The sequence below is a fragment of the Cherax quadricarinatus genome, chromosome 22 (assembly GCF_038502225.1).
Source record: "Cherax quadricarinatus isolate ZL_2023a chromosome 22, ASM3850222v1, whole genome shotgun sequence".
Classification (NCBI taxonomy): Eukaryota; Metazoa; Arthropoda; class Malacostraca; order Decapoda; family Parastacidae; genus Cherax; species Cherax quadricarinatus.
The window spans coordinates 18,576,596-18,596,500 of NC_091313.1; the positions used below are offsets into that span (position 1 = coordinate 18,576,596).

Here is a 19,905-nt window from a genome sequence, read left to right on the forward strand (position 1 = left end):
CTAGTAGCAATCAGTGAAGAAGCGGGGTCAGGAGCTATGACTCGACCCCTGCAACCACAAATAGGTGAGTACACACACACCAGGTCAAGGACTGGGTCACAGGGGGCGCTGAGCCTCGGAACGGCTCCAGGTACACTCTCAGGTAATAATTCAAATATAGCAGAAATGACCAAACAAATGTAAGAAGAAAGAAGAAACTCTGAAGAGGAAATAGTGGATCACAACAAATGACCAAATCATTTATTCAAGTTTGTAAAACAAAAAAATACACAAAATATTAAAGACCAAATACAAAGAATGAAGGACAACAAATTTATTGACGAAGTAGGAATTAGAAAGGAAGTCTGTTGTGCAGGTTGAAACGTCCTGGTAAGCTTCCTTACACATCACAATTTCGATCCGACTTAGTCCAAGCCGGACTGAAACGTGGTTATACCTTTCAGTCTGCTATGTGCGGGCTATTTGTGTTTTGTTACAATCACGGTACTGTGCCTTTTTATTCCTTCTCTACATCTGCTGCCCCTATTTACCCAGGACTAAATAAGTAGGTGGCTGGTGTGGGTTGCATCCCGGGGGTAAAAACAGCTTAAATGCAAATAACAGTAATGCTGCTAAACTACAAGTGTGCAATTAGAATACGTTAACATACAGTCACAAGCAATTAAGTTGTTACCTGTGCGGCACTAACATGTTCCACTCCATAACAATTACACACAAGAAGCTGTACTACTCCATCACTTGCTTACGGTACGACAATACTGCAGCTTTCAAACTTGTTCACCCGTCTTTATTCATTTTAGTTTAGTCTGGGTTAGTGTACATTGGTAACATTCATATACACACACATATACATTTAGTATAATGGCAAACAGGCGATCTGAGCTAAAGATTTTCATCACCATGTGGCTTGCAAGCGCTTTCATGATTTCTCACATTATCTAGGAACCGTGAAAACAAAAGACGAACAGAAAGGCATATAAGGACGAGATTACACTTCGTGGTCAACTTACAACACCTGACCTTTTATAATGATGTAGGTAGGTAGTCAAGGAGCTACATATATATGTCGTGCCAAACAGGCAAAACTTGCGATTCTGGCTTAAAAAGCAACGCTCTTCTTGCCGAATAAGGCAAGCGAAAATTTGTGTAAATATTTCATTGTGTTTGTTTATTATTAAATTATTGTAAACTTATCTAAACTATATTTAACTGGATTAGGCTAAATTGAATTGCGCTTGTTATAATAAGGTTAGGTAAGTTTTCTAATTTTTTTTTGTACAAAATTATATTTTTTTTATGTTAACATAAACGAAAAAATATATGTTTAAACGTATAAGAAAAATTTTAGAAAGGATTTAATTTTAAATAAGTTGTTGCTAATTGGTCAGTTTTACCTATTCGGCACGACATATATATATATATATATATATATATATATATATATATATATATATATATATATATATATATATATATATATATATATATATATATATATACATTATGTATATATATAGACTGGACTAATACCTTGAAGATTTCCTTGAAATTCTTTTGTTTAGCATAATATTGTGGAGTCCTTTGATAGTGGTCAAGTTTTGTCCTGTGTGTGGGCAGGTGTTCTCCTGTGTGGGCAGGTGTTCTTCTGTGTGGGCAGGTGTTCTCCTGTGTGGGCAGGTGTTCTCCTGTGTGGGCAGGTGTTCTTCTGTGTGGGCAGGTGTTCTTCTGTGTGTGGGCAGGTGTTCTCCTGTGTCGGTAGGTGTTCTGTGTGTGGGCATGTGTTCTCCTGTGTCGGTAGGTGTTCTGTGTGTGGGCAGGTGTTCTCCTGTGTCGGCAGGTGTTCTTCTGTGTGTGGGCAGGTGTTCTCCTGTGTGGGCAGGTGTTCTTCTGTGTGTGGGAAGGTGTTCTCCTGTGTCGGTAGGTGTTCTTCTGTGTGTGGGCAGATGTTCTCCTGTGTGGGCAGGTGTTCTTCTGTGTGTGGGCAGGTGTTCTCCTGTGTCGGTAGGTGTTCTGTGTGTGGGCAGGTGTTCTCCTGTGTCGGCAGGTGTTCTTGTGTGTGGGCAGGTGTTCTCCTGTGTGGGCAGGTGTTCTTCTGTGTGTGGGCAGGTGTTCTCCTGTGTCGGTAGGTGTTTTTCTGTGTGTGGGCAGGTGTTCTCCTGTGTGGGCAGGTGTTCTTTTGTGTGTGGGCAGGTGTTCTCCTGTGTGTGGGCAGGTATTCTCCTGTGTGTGGGCAGGTGTTCTCCTGTGTGTGGGCAGGTGTTCTCCTATGTGTGGGCAGGTGTTCTCCTGTGTGTGGGCAGGTGTTGGCCTATTTTTGTTAGATGTTGGCCTATTTTCGTGAGCAAGTAATTTCCTGTGCTGGGGAAGGTGTTAAACCCACACAACAGTATAGACTAATTATATTTACCCACATTTCATCTAACCCCGGGAAACATCTTTGTTGAATCTCACATTAGTCTTCAATTAAAGCCTCCGTTGAGCCCTTGAGCGAGTCAGTGGCAGCCCCTGGATAAAGTCATTTCCTGAGGTGGGAGCAGAAGTGCTGGGAGGAGAGGTGGGCGCCGTGACCACAGCCACTCAAGAGAGTAACTGTACTCTTGTTTGCGTTTCACCTCGTTCCACCCTGGACGGGCGTATTGAGTAATGAACACCACAATCTGGAGTGTTCAAATTGAACACTGACAGCATAATGCTGCACCGTTAATATTTTGATAACCAGTAATTGTCTCTTTGATGGCTTTACAATTATCAGAAACGTGAGTCAGGATGATATGGCGAATTAGGTGCTGGTGAGTCAGGATTATGACATGATGAATGAGGCGCTGGTGAGTCAGGATGGATCCCTGGACATTTTTCATCCTTGCTAGCAAGAGGAGAGTTATATACATAAAATGTATAACACTAATGTTTAAAGGGGGTGGACGGGTAAGCTAGCGGAAGGCCTCGGTCAAATGACCAAAAGTTCCAACTGCGAGTTATCATATGGCTAAGACACTTGTCCTGTTTCCTGACAAACCTTACCTAACCTAACAGTGACACACATATGTATTTGATTTTACCATTATTTCTCCCCCATATCTGCCTGATGCGAATTCAGACCACAGAAAGAACTGCCCTGGTACGATCTACTGCTTTTGTCTCGTGTGTTTGAACAGACTCCTGTTGCTCCCTCACTGAGGGCTAAAGACACCTGTTTCCCCTCAGTGTGAGAGTATTCAACCACCTGTTAACCCCCCCCCCCCCGCATTTCTATATAAATGAGTGCCGATAATGCCCAATCAGACGACTGAGTCCGACCGGCATACCAGCGGTCTGGGGTCCACGGTTAATGCATTCACATTTGTTAATTAACAGTCACCACGATGTACAGTAGCGCATGACAGCGGTGCTGGTGGCAGCCTCGCCACCAGTGGCGAGGCTGCATGAATGAATCTTAATGACATAAATAAGTTTTATGTGTTTTTTTGTCAACAACAGTAACCGAGGTTACTTTGGAAAAGACCTACGTCAGTAGCTGCGTGTTCCTCCCCAAGCTACCTACCGCATTTTATCCTCAAAGAACGGGATACTTCTGAGGGGCCACGCCCACGGACCACGCCCACTGACCACGCCTACTACACTAGACAACCCCTCATGAGTCACGAAACAAGAAGATAATCGCGAAGTCTCGCACGTCCCTAGAGTGTTAAATAGGGTACTTACACTCTGAAGAGCGAGAATATGAAAGTGCACGAGATCATGTAATGAGAGTGTGTTGAGTGGAGGTGCACTCAGCTGGTGCACCAGCGACCTTCATGCATGCTGGTCAGCGTGTAAAAAAAATTGAAGACCCGGGAATATCTGTCCTGGGGACCCTCGGGGCTGCTGCATCACTGAAGGCACAGACACCAGGACAAGAAAGATGGAGGGAAAAAAGAAGAGGCGAGCAGGAGGAAGAGGACGAGACGAAACAGGAGAAGACGGTGTGGTGGAAAGAGAAAGGAAAAACAGATCAGCACCTGAAGGAAAGGAATTACCTGAGAAAGCCCTGTCAAAAGACCGTATGGTCTGATATAAACCTTGGTAACTAGAACCGACGACTGATTTAAAAAAAAACACTTGAGAAAACATTAGGACATGTTTATTAGAAAAGGTTTCGGCCATGGGACCTTGATCACCTGAAGAAACGATCAAGGTCTCAGGACCGAAACGTTTTCTAATGTCTTAGTGTTTGCTCACGTGCTTTTATAAACCTCAAGAACTCACTGATAATCATGAGGTCCAGAAGAAGTCTGGATAGTGTAACAGAAGGCTCTCACCCCATCCTTCACTCCCCACACCTACACTGCTACTATGAAAACAGTTACTATGCCTTGATGTTATTGAAGGGTTCTTGTTCCGAGGACAGGCTGTACAGCCTTTGCGGGTTTAACGCTTGCACATAATTTTAACAATTCATGGTTCCGTGCTTCCGTAAGTAGAAAGAGTCATTTACCCACAACTGTGTTGCTTCTCCTGCCTTGGAGTTTTCGTACAATATTTCAAATGTAATTAAAAGAAAAAAAAATATTCCATTCACAGGGTGTGGCTAAGCTCACGAGGATCTTTCAAAACCTGGGGATTGTGAGGATCCTTCAGCACCTGGGGACTGGGAGGGTCCTTCTGCTTTAGAACCTGGGGACTGGAAGGATCCTTCAGCTTTAGCACCCGGGGACTGTGAGGATCCTTCAGCTGTAGAACCTGGGGACTGGGAGGATCTTTCAGCTTCAGCACCCGGGGACTGTGAGGATCCTTCAGCTTTAGAACCTGGGGATTGTGAGGATCCTTCAGCTTCAGCACCTGGGAACTGTGAGGATCCTTCAGCACCTGGGGGACTTGGAGGATCCTTCAGCACCTGAGGACCGTGAGGATCTTTCAGCTTCAGCACCTGGGCACTGGGATGAAATCAGTTTTGATCCAGGAAAGAGTAGGATACACCCAGTTCCTTAGACATGCCAACCTCTTGAAGAAATGAGAACAAAAACTTCAGTCTAGTCTCCCCCTCGTTAAGAATAACTATTTTAAGTGGTAAATGTTATTTTTACTTGCAAAGGTCTTCTTAAAATGACGCAAATAGGTAAAAAAAAAATCTTGTTTTTTTGCACTTGCAGGGAAGTTGAGTGAAGAGAAACCATTAAGAACGACCCTGCAACACACACGCACACAGACACACACACACAGACACACACACACACACACACACACACACACACACACACACACACACACACACACACACACACACACACACACACACACACACACACACACACACAAAGCACGTCAAGAAACTAGAGAAAGTACAAAGGTTTGCGACAAGGTTAGTTCCAGAGCTAAGGGGAATGTCCTATGAAGAAAGATTAAGGGAAATCGGCCTGACGACACTGGAGGACAGGAGGGTCAGGGGAGACATGATAACGACATATAAAATACTGCGTGGAATAGACAAGGTGGACAAAGACAGGATGTTCCAGGGAGGGGACACAGAAACAAGAGGCCACAATTGGAAGTTGAAGACACAAATGAGTCAGAGAGATAGTAGGAAGTATTTCTTCAGTCATAGAGTTGTAAGGCAGTGGAATAGCCTAGAAAATGACGTAGTGGAGGCAGGAACCATACACAGTTTTAAGACGAGGTTTGATAAAGCTCATGGAGCGGGGAGAGAGAGGGCCCAGTAGCAACCGGTGAAGAGGCGGGGCCAGGAGCTAGGACTCGACCCCTGCAACCACAAATAGGTGAGTACAAATAGGTGAGTACACACACGCACACGCACACGCACACACACACACACACACACACACACACACACACACACACACACACACACACACACACACACACACACACACACACACCTCACCCAGGGGAAGGTGATCTGCTTAGTTAACTGGTCCCTTCTACCACCACCTGCAGCCTAGTACCAGTACCTGTAACCTTAAAAGAGTACCTGTAACCCACCACCAACACCTGTCACCTATCACCAACACCTGTAACCTACCACCAACATATGTAGCCTACCACCAGCATACGTAACCTACCACCAACACCTGTAACCTACCACCAACATATGTAGCCTACGACCAACATAGGTAACCTACCACCAACGCCTGTAACCTATCACCAACACCTGTAACCTACCACCAACATATGTAGCCTACCACCAACATATGTAGCCTACCACCAACATATGTAGCCTACCACCAACATATATAGCCTACCACCAGCATCTGTAGCCTACCACTTAACACATTAATTTCAGAGTAGCAACTTAACACATTGACTTTCGAGTAGCAACTTAACATATTAACTTTAGGGTAGCAACTCAACACATTAATGAGCAGTATTTGGCTGCCTGTTCGTTGAAGACAGGTTAGATAAGGTTTATCAGGAAACAGGACGAGTATTTCCTGACGCTGGTCTAGGTCATATGATGACCCTCAGCAGGAACTTTTGGTCATCTGACTGAGGCCTAAGGCCATTGTCTTACCGGTCCACCCCTTTAAAAATTAAAGTTATCGTTGAAGACGATAACAAATCAAGGCAAGAATGAAGACAAAATTACATAACAAGCTTGCAATAGGACAACGTTTCGCTCTGTGTAGAGCTATATCAAGTTTTGGTAAAGCTCTACACAGAGCGAAACGTTGTACTAATATAAGCGTGTTGTGAGCATGTTAAGGTGTCCCGTAGTTAGACTGCTAGTGCATTAAGCTCACACACTGAGATCCGTGGTTCGATCCCCGGTACGAGTGAAAACACTAGGACGTGTTTCCTTAAGACATCTGCTGTCCATGTTTATTTAGCAGTAAAATAGGTACCTGGGTGTTAGTCGACTGGTGTGGGCTGCATCCTGTTGACAAAATTAGCCTAATTTGTATAACAAGGGACTTTCTATATAGTAGTATGTCACTGATGTCAGCGAAGCCTGTATACCTTGTACATGTACTTGTAGAAATAAAGATGATATTATTATTATTATTATTATTATTATTATTATTATTATTATTATTATTATTATCATCATCATCATTATTATGATTGTGGGTTAACTTTCACTTATAACTTTAATAGGAAACTACTTGTATAAATAAAGGATATAAATATATGGTGGAAAATATTTAGTTTGAGAAAAGCATAAGGGTAAGTGATAGTGAAAAAAAAAAACTGAATGAAGAGCATGACAGAGTAGTAAAAAAAAATAGGCCAGACAGAGAGACCAGACGACAACTGTTGTACTTGAAGGCGGGCAGTCATCACTCAGTTCATTCTGGCTGCACCTTTTTTTTCAGCGTGACTGGAACAGACATTTGCAATACGTTCTCACAACACATCCTGACCAGAGGTAACCTCTGGCTCCTACTTAAATAAGATTTTAAGAAATTTTCTGTCTATACTGTATGTCATCCAGTTTTTTTTAGGTTTGTCGTCTAAAAGCAAAATATAAACGATTATAAATGAACACGTAAAGGCGATATCAACTTACGAAGCCTGAACAAAGAATTATTAGTCTTACATTCGTGGGGAAGCGTTAACCCCGTACGGGCTATGCAGAACCTGGGGAAATGGGAGCCAATCGGGTTCAATCCAAAGTAGAGGAAGACAGGTCACCATCAACTGCCTCTCTTCCTTTCTTTAAAGGGACTATATATTTCTGAATCCCATTAATCATTTACCATAAAAGAGGTTTCACGAGCTTCATTCATCTCTAACATCACACCAAACAAGTGACGCCATGCTGTGTGTGTGTATGTGTTCATTGCATCATGCAGTAACTTGCAACGCCTCTCAACACTGAGGTGCTGGCGGCGGTGAGCAGAGAAGCGTGAAATAAATCAGTCAAGTATTGGGAGTCTTCCTTCCTAGCAACTTGCTTTCACTCTGCCGTGCCCCAGGTGTCCACCACCTCCTGGAGATCCTGCGTGTGTACTCACCTAGTTGTACTCACCTAGTTGAGGTTGCAGGGGTCGAGTCCAAGCTCCTGGCCCCGCCTCTTCACTGATCGCTACTAGGTCACTCTCCCTGAACCGTGAGCTTTATCATACCTCTGCTTAAAGCTATGTATGGATCCTGCCTCCACTACATCGCTTCCCAAACTATTCCACTTACTGACTACTCTGTGGCTGAAGAAATACTTCCTAACATCCCTGTGATTTATCTGTGTCTTCAACTTCCAACTGTGCCCCCTTGCTGCTGTGTCCCATCTCTGGAACATCCTGTCTTTGTCTACCTTGTCAATTCCTCTCAGTATTTTGTATGTCGTTATCATGTCCCCCCTATCTCTCCTGTCCTCCAGTGTCGTCAGGTTGATTTCCCTTAACCTCTCCTCGTAGGACATATCTCTTAGCTCTGGGACTAGTCTTGTTGCAAACCTTTGCACTTTCTCTAGTTTCTTTACGTGCTTGGCTAGGTGTGGGTTCCAAACTGGTGCCGCATACTCCAGTGGGCTCTGGTGGCCTGGTGGCTAACGCTCTCGCTTCACACGGCGAGGGCCTGGGTTCGATTCCCAGCCAGAGTAGAAACATTGGACGTGTTTCTTTCCACCTGTTGTCTATGTTCCCCATCAGTAAAATGGGTACCTGGGTGTTAGTCGACTGGTGTGGGTCGCATCCTGGGACACTGACCTAATTTGCCCGAAATGTACCGAAATGCGGAGCATAACAAGGGACTTTCTATATAGTAGTATGTCATTGTTGTCAGCTAGGACTGTATACCTTGTACATGTACTTGTAGTAAAAAAAAAAAAAAAAAAAAATATGGGCCTAACGTACACGGTGTACAGGGTCCTGAACGATTCCTTATTAAGATGTCGGAATGCTGTTCTGAGGTTAGCTAGGCGCCCATATGCAGCAGCAGTTATTTGGTTGATGTGCGCTTCAGGAGATGTGCCTGGTGTTATACTCACCCCAAGATCTTTTTCCTTGAGTGAGGTTTGTAGTCTCTGGCCCCCTAGACTGTACTCCGTCTGCGGTCTTCTTTGCCCTTCCCCAATCTTCATGACTTTGCACTTGGTGGGGTTGAACTCCAGTAGCCAATTTCTGGACCAGGTCTGCAGCTTGTCCAGATCCCTTTGTAGTTCTGCCTGGTCTTCGATCGAATGAATTCTTCTCATCAACTTGACGTCATCTGCAGACAGGGACACTTCGGATTCTATTCCTTCCGTCATGTCGTTCACAAATACCAGAAACAGCACTGGTCCTAGGACTGACCCCTGTGGGACCCCGCTGGTCACAGGTGCCCACTCTGACACCTCGCCACGTACCATGACTCGCTGCTGTCTTCCTGACAAGTATTCCCTGATCCATTGTAGTGCCTTCCCTGTTATCCCTGCTTGGTCCTCCAGTTTTTGCACTAATCTCTTGTGTGGAACTGTGTCAAACGCCTTCTTGCAGTCCAAGAAAATGCAATCCACCCACCCCTCTCTCTCTTGTCTTACTGCTGTCACCATGTCATAGAACTCCAGTAGGTTTGTGACACAAGATTTCCCGTCCCTGAAACCATGTTGGCTGCTGTTGATGAGATCATTCCTTTCTAGGTGTTCCACTACTCTTCTCCTGATAATCTTCTCCATGACTTTGCATACTATACATGTTAGTGACACTGGTCTGTAGTTTAGTGCTTCATGTCTGTCTCCTATTTTAAAAATTGGGACTACATTTGCTGTCTTCCATGCCTCAGGCAATCTCCCTGTTTCGATAGATGTATTGAATATTGTTGTTAGGGGTACACATAGCGCCTCTGCTCCCTCTCTCAGGACCCATGGAGAGATGTTATCCGGCCCCATTGACTTAGAGGTATCTATCTCACTCAGAACCCTCTTCACTTCTTCCTTGGTTGTGTGTACTGTGTCCAGCACTTGGTGGTGTGCCCCACCTCTCTGTCTTTCTGGAGCCCCTTCTGTCTCCTCTGTGAACACTTCTTTAAATCTCTTGTTGAGTTCCTCACTTACTTCATGGTCATTTCTTGTTGTCTCTCCTCCTTCCTTCCTTAGCTGCTATGTCGTTTTCATATTGTCGCTGGGCCTCCCTTCTTATCTGTGCATATTCATTTCTGGCTCTACGACTGCTCTCCTTATTCTCCTGGGTCCTTTGCCTTCTATATTTCTTCCATTCCCTAGCACACTTAGTTTTTGCCTCCCTGCACCTTTGGGTGAACCATGGACTCATCCTGGCTTTTTCATTAGTCCTGTTTCCCTTGGGTATAAACCTCTCCTCAGCCTCCTTGCAAATTGTTGCTACATATTCCATCATCTCATTAACTGACTTTCCTGCCAATTCTCTGTCCCACTGAACCCCGTTCAGGAAGTTCCTCATTCCCGTGTAGTCCCCTTTCTTGTAGTTTGGCTTCATTCGTCCTGGCCTTCCTGCTTCCCCCTCCATTTGTAGCTCTACTGTGTATTCGAAGCTTAAAACCACATGATCGCTGGCCCCAAGGGGTCTTTCATATGTGATGTCCTCAATATCTGCACTACTCAAGGTGAATACTAGGTCCAGTCTTACTGGTTCATCCTCTCCTCTCTCTCTCTCTTGTAGTGTCCCTTACGTGTTGGTGCATGAAGTTTTCCAGTACCACCTCCATCATCTTAGTCCTCCATGTGTCTTGGCCCCCATGTGGCTCCAAGTTCTCCCAATCGATCTCCTTGTGGTTAAAGTCCCCCATGATCAGGAGCTTTGCCCTGCATGCATGAGCTCTTCTGGCTACTGCAGCCAGTGTGTCAACCATCGGTCTATTGCTCTCGTCATACTCTTGCCTTGGCCTCCTGCTATTCTGTGGTGGGTTATACATCACTGCAATTACCACATTGGGACCTCCAGAGTGAAGTGTTTCCGCTATGTAATCGCTTGCTTCTCCGCTGTCTCCTCTCTCCAGCTCATCCATTGGTTTTTGATCAACAGTGCCACTCCCCCCCCCTGTTACCTCTGTCTTTCCTCAGGATCTGGTATCCCGTTGGAAATATGGCATCTGTTATCATACCTGTTAGCTTGGTTTCTGTGAGAGCTATGATGTCCGGTGATGCCTCTTTGACTCTTTCGTGCCACTCCTCCCGCTTATTTGTTATTCCATCAGCGTTTGTGTACCATACCTTCAGTTTCCTTTCCAACACTGTGGTTTGGGGGGCCTGTGAGGGTGGGAGACCTGGTAGCATACTGTGGGATTCTATAGCTGGGTGTTGGGTGTGTGTGTGTGTCTCAGTAGTAGTACCAGTTCCTAGTAACCAGTTACCAGTAACCAGTGTACCAGTAGATGTGACAGACTCTGACAATCCTCCTGATCCTGTACTCTCTACCTCTGATACTCAGTCAGACGATCAACCTGAATGTCGTTATTCCCTACGTACACGACAGGTATTGAGAAATCCTCAAGTATCATTTGTAACTACCATTTCAGATTTGCCTCAAATACAGCATGAGTTAGTCAGTGCTACAGAGTTTGATCCTCCCAGAGATGACACCCATTCTGCTTATGTCAATCTCACCCTAGCAGAGTTGGGGTTAAATGTAAATAACCTGTATAGATGAATAATTACAGTATCAGCTTATCAGTATTCAAGAAGTTTTTTTTTGTGTTCACGTTCTCTCCGAATTCTGAGAGTTAACAGTCTAGATTTGAGTGCACCGAATCTGCCTTTCTGTTAAACACTTCTTTCTTTGTATATATTCCTTCCTCAGAATCCGTAGATCACATGAATACAGATCGATCGATCAAATTTTTTTTTATCACTTCTATTGTGTAATCCCAACGTTGAGTTTCATTCGATGAGTTGTGCTATATTATACCTTGTATTGCATTACAGTTTTATTACAGTTTCAGTTATGTAAGCTTCCATTCCAATGTTTTACTTATGTATGTTATAATGTTCAATTGTTGTGTACTTTGACATTGTATAGAATCAGCCCAAGCCATACACCTGCTGTCTCTAGTTTGTATTAGTTGTATGTCGGGACGACATACGTTAGCGTCGCCGAGCTCTCAGTAGTAGTACCAGTTCCTAGTAACCAGTTACCAGTAACCAGTGTACCAGTAGATGACTCACTACCAACCGTCTGTGTGAATCACTGACTGTTATGTTGCTGCTGACCATAGCAGGATTTCAAACACCTCACCCGTAGGCACTGGGGCACTGGTGGGTCAGTCAAGTTAGGGAGCAGAGAGAGGCAGGTCGGCTGTTGGCGCTTCCCATACTTCCCGATATATATTATACGTACTACCAGCCTACGTGAGTATTCTTACCCTATCCACGCATCGAAAACCCACATGACATGTGTGTGTGTGTGTGTGTGTGTGTGTGTGTGTGTGTTTGTGTGTGTAGTGTGTGTGTGTGTGTGTGTGTGTGTGTGTGTGTGTGTGTGTGTGTGTGTGTGTGTGTAGTGTGTGGTGTGTGTGTGTGTGTCGTGTGTGGTGTGTAGTGTGTGTGTGTGTGTGTGTGTGTGTGTGTGTGTGTGTGTGTGTGTGTGTGTGTGTGTGTGTGTGTGTGTGTGTGTGTGTGTGTGTGTGTGCGTGTGTGTGCTCATCAAACTGTGGCTGCAAGGGTCGATTCACAGCTCCTGACCCCTCCTCTTCGCTGGTCGCTACTAGGTCCACTCTCTCCCTTCGCCATCAGCTTTATCGTATTTGTGTGTGTGTGTGTGTTTTGTATGTGCGTTTTGTGTGCTTTGTATGTGTGTGTTTTTTGTATGTGTGTGTTTTGTATGTGTGTCTGTGTATATATGTGTGCTCACCTATTTGTGGTTACAAGGGTTGAGTCTCTCCTCCCGGCTTCGCCCCTCCGCTGACAGCTACTGGGTTCACTCTCTACTGGCCGTGTGAAGCCTATCATGCTTACTCTTAAAATTATGTATGGATCATTCCTCTCATTTCTATGTGTAGTTCATTCCACTTTCTTACCACTCTAAAGGTAAAGAAGTATTTCCTAACAATCCATAACTCATCTGTGTTTTAATTTCCACTTGTTTGTGTGTGTGTGAACCCGACTGTTGTGTTAAAAGCTAAAACTCGCTATTGATTCTCTATATTAACGTGTAAACGAGCTGCTGTGTGTAAGTGTCTCTTGAAGTTAGGAAGGCAGCAGGTTCTGCCAGTACTCCACAGAGTCAACAGGAGAGCAGGGTAGGAGGTCTCAGGTCACACTCCAGCAGAGACAGACAGACAACGCCTACCCTTGCAACATCAAGACTAGTTTGTCGGTACTGAGAAGAGCACTGCACCTCCTAATATAATGGAACCTAACCTAACCAAGCAACACCAAGAATATGGTGATGATGAGAAGAGGGCTGCACCTAACAACACACAGTGGATAATCATGCCAACATTAAGCACAACTAGACGGTGCAGAAAAGGAAGCCACACCGCTGTAACACTGAGTGTAAGAGGCAAATTAAAAAGGTTTTAAATTTTCTCCCTGGAAGCAAGGACTCGCTTTGATCTCAAGAATCTGAACTCCCTTTCCTTCCTTGGATCAAATCTCATTATCTCTCTTACCATTCCCTGTGTGCTGTACGACATCTACGGTTTTAATGCTTCCCTACGAATGGAATAATACTATAGGAAGGCTTGTACATATACACGGTTACACACACACACACACGCACGCACGCACATACTAATATGTACAGACGCGTTAGGGTCCAGAGATACGCACATACAAGTGTACACACATGAACTAGCGTATAGAGACACGCAGAACAACAAAAGCACATATAAAAGTATACACAACACACAAAACAGACATACAAAGAGATGTACATACACAAGTGTACAGGCACACCCATATTTACAAATAAACGAAGACTAGTGCATACACAAGTGTTGATAAATTAGACACATGTGCAACTCTTGGGTATCTTTATTCAGGAAACGTTTCGCCACACAGTGGCTTCATCAGTCCATACAAAGGAGAATCTTGAAGAACAGGAGGAGAATGAGGTAATCAGTCACTCAACCTTGAGTCGATGTGGTCAGTCCATCAATCTTGAATAGAATACGGCATACGTGCGGAGAAGGAGCTTATAAACCGTTGGTAGGAGAGGTGAAGCAGTCATAGGTGGTGTCACATTTGTTCAATGTGGAAGTAGGTCGTGCCCAAGAATTAGGCAAGCGAAGAATTCCCAAGTATTAAGATCCCAAGAAGTTGCAGTGTCTGACAGGTTTGTAGATGAATGGTTCAGAGAACCGACATGTTGATAAATTAGACACATGTGCAACATGTTGCACATGTGTCTAATTTATCAACATGTCGGTTCTCTGAACCATTCATCTACAAATACACAAGTGTACACGCACGTACATACACAAGTGTACAGAACCACCCCCATATAAACGTGTACAGTACAGACACGCACAGACAAGCTGCATAAACATGTATAACTGTGCAGAAATACGCACATATACAAGCTTACAGACATACCCATCCCCAAGTGTACTAAGCCATACTCAAGCGTACATAAACACACACACACACACACACACACACACACACACACACACACACACACACACACACACACACACACACACACACACATACACACATACACACACACACAAACACACACACACACACACACACACACACACACACACACACACACACACACACACACACACACACACACACACACACACACACACACACACACAAGAAAAAAAGTCAAACTCTGGAACAGCAAGTCTTGAATAAAGCTAAAATGAATTACAGTGACAAATAACGAACAGTGTAATGTATCAGACTGGCTTTGGCTCCCACGTCACTTTAACTCTCATGTACAAAACATTAGAGTAAAGACCACAGAATCCCCTCGCCTTACAAGGAAATTTTTCTGCCAATGGCAGCCTACCATGGTAACCTGCCACTGTTACCTGTTTCAGCAACATGCAGTAGCAACATGCAACAGTAACCTTCATCAGTAGCCTGTAAATAGTAGCCTGCAACAGTAAGCTACTACAGCAACCTGTAACAGTAACTTGTAACAGTGACCTGCAATGATAATCTGCAACAGTAGCTTGCAACGACAGCATACAATATTAGCGCACAACAGTGATCTCTGCAACAACAGGGTCACGTCTAGCTCCCTGACAGCCCACGTACGTGTCCGCCTCTATGTAATTGGCTATCACCAACAGCCTCTTTGGTCAGGCATTGGGTTGCGGTTACCAGACGGAGGATCGAGCCTCCATCACTCCATCAGGTTTAACGCCTTGCAAAAAAACTATATAATTACCTATGTTGATTTTTGTTTGTGTTGGTGTCTGGCCTCACTGAACAGGTCTGATTCATTGGCTAGCTAAATATCTCTCGTTCTTTGAGAAACAAACCTGTCTAATTCTATGGAAACCTTAGTAAGCCTAGTTTAATATAATTATAGCAATAGCCATCATTTTTAACCTCTATGTGTTAGAAGTGATCAATGTCTCAGGACCGAAACGTTTTCTAATGTCCTAGTATTGGATTACGTTTCTTTTACACTATCCATCAATTAATATATATGATTTCATAATATGCAGCACAGTATAAACACACACACACACCACACTTTACACAGACCTATGCAAAATCAAATATTTCTGAAGAATACATTTCTCAGCTGTTCATAGCTAAATACACTTCTAGTTAGTCCATTTTTGTAGCTAACTTATTTCATTTCAACTCCTTTGCTAAAGTGTTTAGCGTGACTTACACCAGTGGGCCACGCTCACATGTGACGTCAACGCCAGCTGCTTCACTTCACCTCAAGTACGTGAGGTCTGTCCGCATGCCTATGTTTTAGGCTTGAGGGACTGATCACCTCCTACCTAGGGTGACAGACTGATCTTTTTAAAACTAAGCTTGAGGGACTGACCGTCTCCCACCGAGGGTGACACACTGATCCCTACATAACTAGGCTTGAGCTCAGGACTGACCACCTCCCACCGAAGGCGACAGACTGATCCCTTCAGAAGTATTTCTACGTACTGTTCCCATTGTTGTATCCTCCCGTATTCGACTGAAGAAGCCTTTTGTGCAGGCGAAACGTTTCGGCAATAAAGAATCAAGTGCTACAAATGTGTCTCATTCGTCAACCAGTTGGTATTGTGGACCATCAATTTTACGATGCTATAATCTCTTATTTATAACAACCCGAAGAAGAATTATGCTTTTTATGTTCTGTGGCGGTGGAGGGGAAGAGTTAGCCTTTTTTTTTTTTTTAGTATTCCTCAGCAGAATCTGATATCTAAATTTAACCTCGACGAACGTTAGGCTTTTGCCTTATTTTTTTACTTGTTATTAATTAGATAATAAAATGCTATATTTACTTAGTTTTTATTCATTATTTTTACGTATACACATTTTCACATTCTATGACAACCTGATTGTGTCTAGTTCTATGACAATCAGATACTTTTACAGCAAGTCTAGCATTGAAACCTGCTTATGAGAAGGTTGACGTCAATCAGAACGTGTCTGACGCATCACGGCTCTACCTAACACGTCCAAATGGCAGATGCACTGCTGTAACCATGCACGGCGACGCCAATGGCAGACGTTATACTAGACACCTCGACAACCTTCACATACGTCTGCCTCATTGTTGCCATAATCCCTCCCTCTAAGAGTTCACAGTTGCCACAACCCCAGAGAGAGCTTCACACTTTACCATAGATTGAAGCAGCTTAGTAAGTTTATTAGCGAGATTGTAATATTCATGGGAAGGGCTAAACGCATAAGGTTCCTACAGCGCCATGGGGGAATGCAATGCAATTAGGCTCAATCCAAGGAAGAGGGGGGAGGAGTGCAGCTAATTTCCTTTGATCAAGAGCCCTTCCACACGAGGGCTTCCCAATACAGTCTGGTAAGCCTTACAACCATGTGGATACATTAGCATGTTGCTTATGTATCCAATCTGGCACAAAAAAAAAGAAAAGACGATCAGATAAGAGTGAGAAATATTCGCTTGGGGACGAATAAACTCTACATATGAAGGAATAAATTATTAAAATTACGTTTACTGACAGATAGCCGAGTTTAGCACGCGACGCTTTAGACCTCTATACCAGCAGGGCACAAGACGTTAGGTGTCCTGTGAGAACACTGGATAATGATTCTCCTAATGCTTCCTACATTCGGAAAGTGGCAAGCTCAGAGATTACACTAATTCTCTTCCCGTTTGAATACCGTCTTGTGTCATGGTGGTGTAGTGATTCTAGAGCATCGTGTTTAGCTGTCTTCTTGAGAAGCTGACTAAACGTCTCGAATTCGAATCTCGGCCAGTCACAGTACTATTCTGATTCATAAATAAACAAATAAATAATTGAAAAAAATATACATGTATATGTATACATATATATATATATATATATATATATATATATATATATATATATATATATATATATATATATATATAATATATATATATATATATATATATATATATATATATATATATATATATATATATATATATATATATATATATATATATATATATATATATATATATATATATATATATATATATATATATATATATATATGTATGTATGTATATATATACTTAAATATGTGTGTGTGTGTGTTGTACAAACACATTCATAATAGCATTTTTTCCGCTTCGTCTTAGCTAGTTTAGTTCGTAGTATTAAACATCTGAAAATTTTACGGGATGAGACAAAAAGTTCAATGAAATAATAGTTTGTATAAGTAAACAAAAAAAATTGTATTACAAAAAAAAATTCAGTAGCGTACCTTACCTTTCCGGATCTGGCATCTGCGTGGCGTCCTTGGCCGTGATGATGCGGTCCACGTTGTTGGTCTTCTTGAGGGAGTTGGAGGTGTTCTTAGCGTTGAGCCTCGCCTCTTCCTCTTGTATCTCCTGCAGTTTTTTCCTGTATTTGTTGAGGAAGCTGCACCTGTTGATGGAGCCGGTGCATGGCAGTCTGTCCCCCTCGAAGCCTAGGTTAGTGTTACCCAAGTTTTCCTCAGGGTCAATCTCGATGAAATTAGCCACTTCGACGGTGTCTTGCGAGTCATGCTTGTTGTCGAAACACTTACTGTCCCTCTTGCACTCGCATATTTCCTTACATTCGTCCGTGAACTGAGTGGACTGGGTCTTGACACTGCTGTAGGGGGAGATTTTCTCACCCCACTCGGTGTCCAGGTCACAGGCTGGGTTCATGCAGGCTGCCTCCAGCTTAGGCCTACACTTCTTGCATTTCCTCCTGCGTGTCAGCTTACCTATGGCTGAGAGTTTGGAAATTCCCGCGTTTTTGACTGAAAGGATCTTGTTGCGGCGCAGGTGGAAGCCTTCGTTCTTCTTCCTCTTCACTCTTATTTCCAGCTGCATGCGAAATAAGTCCAGGATACACATCGTGATGTACAGCTCAAGTCAAATGGTGTACTGAATAACTTCTAAGTTTTAACTTAAAAATTTTTACTGTTAAGAGAAATTCCTATACAGAAACTACTCTTCAATGCACAGTCAAAATTCCCTAAATTCACAGTAGCATGGAACACACTTGTTAAAAACTGAAAAAATTCACATCATTGACTATCCATTCTTTGTTTTATTCCTATACTATGCTGTCAATCAATTATTCGCACGTTTTTTAAGTCACATGGTGCTAAGAGGCAGTGAAGTGAGCGCGGCGTCGTGATGGAGGGAAGGAAAGTGAATGTGTTTCTCTTTGGTGCTGGGAGCCACCTGATCCTCTCACTGTGAGCGCTCCCTGCACACTGACGACCACGTTCCTCTGATGCTGCCGCCTCCCCCACCAAGGCTGCAGAAATGACGACGGGTGGTGGTCAGTCACTTTAGACGACGGGTCGTGGTCAGTCACTTTAGACGACGGGTCGTGGTCAGTCACTTTAGACGACGGGTCGTGGTCAGTCACTTTAGACGACGGGTCGTGGTCAGTCACTTTAGACGACGGGTTGCGGTCAGTCACTTTAGGCGACGGGTCGTGGTCAGTCACTTTAGACGACGGGTCGCGGTCAGTCACTTTAGGCGACGGGTCGTGGTCAATCACTTTAGACGACGGGTCGTAGTCAGTTACTTCAGACGACGGGTCGTGGTCAGTCACTTTAGACGACGGGTCGTGGTCAGTCACTTTAGACGACGGGTCGCGGTCAGCCACTTTAGACGACGGGTCGTGGTCAGTCACTTTAGACGACGGGTCGTGGTCAGTCACTTTAGACGACGGGTTGCGGTCAGTCACTTTAGGCGACGGGTCGTGGTCAGTCACTTTAGACGACGGGTCGTAGTCAGTCACTTTAGACGACGGGTCGTGGTCAGTCACTTTAGACGACGGGTCGTGGTCAGTCACTTTAGACGACGGGTCGTGGTCAGTCACTTCAGACGACGGGTCGTGGTCAGTCACTTTAGACGACGGGTCGCGGTCAGTCACTTTAGGCGACGGGTCGTGGTCAGTCACTTTAGACGACGGGTCGTGGTCAGTCACTTTAGACGACGGGTCGTGGTCAGTCACTTGAGACAACGGGTCGTTGTCAGTCACTTTAGACGACGGGTCGTTCGCAGTCACTTTAGACGACGGGTCGTGGTCAGCCACTTTAGACGACGGGTCGTGGTCAGTCACTTTAGACGACGGGTCGAGGTCAGTCACTTTAAGCGACGGGTCGTGGTCAGTCACTTTAGACGACGGGTCGTTCGCAGTCACTTTAGACGACGGGTCGTGGTCAGCCACTCTAGACGACGGGTCGCGGTCAGTCACTTTAAGCGACGGGTCGTGGCCAGTCACTTTAGACGACGGGTCGCGGTCAGTCACTTTAAGCGACGGGTCGTGGCCAGTCACTTTAGACGACGGGTCGTGGTCAGTCACTTTAGACGACGGGTCGTGGTCAGTCACTTGAGACGACGATTTGTGGTCTCACTTCAGATGACCGGTCGTGGTCAGTCA

General features: G+C 44.2%; 1 protein-coding gene across 2 annotated transcripts in view; it reads right to left on the reverse strand.

Annotated features, from left to right (window-relative positions):
- Positions 1-18,714, reverse strand: part of f (espin protein forked) — a 638,438-nt gene extending 619,724 nt beyond the window's left edge. For both annotated transcript variants that reach the window (XM_053778210.2, XM_053778207.2), the window contains exon 1: positions 17,743-18,714. In XM_053778210.2, the coding sequence (XP_053634185.2) occupies positions 17,743-18,359 (617 nt within the window). In that variant the 5' untranslated portion in view covers positions 18,360-18,714. The remainder of the gene's footprint in view (positions 1-17,742) is intronic.
- Between the last annotated feature and the right edge of the window lie 1,191 nt (positions 18,715-19,905).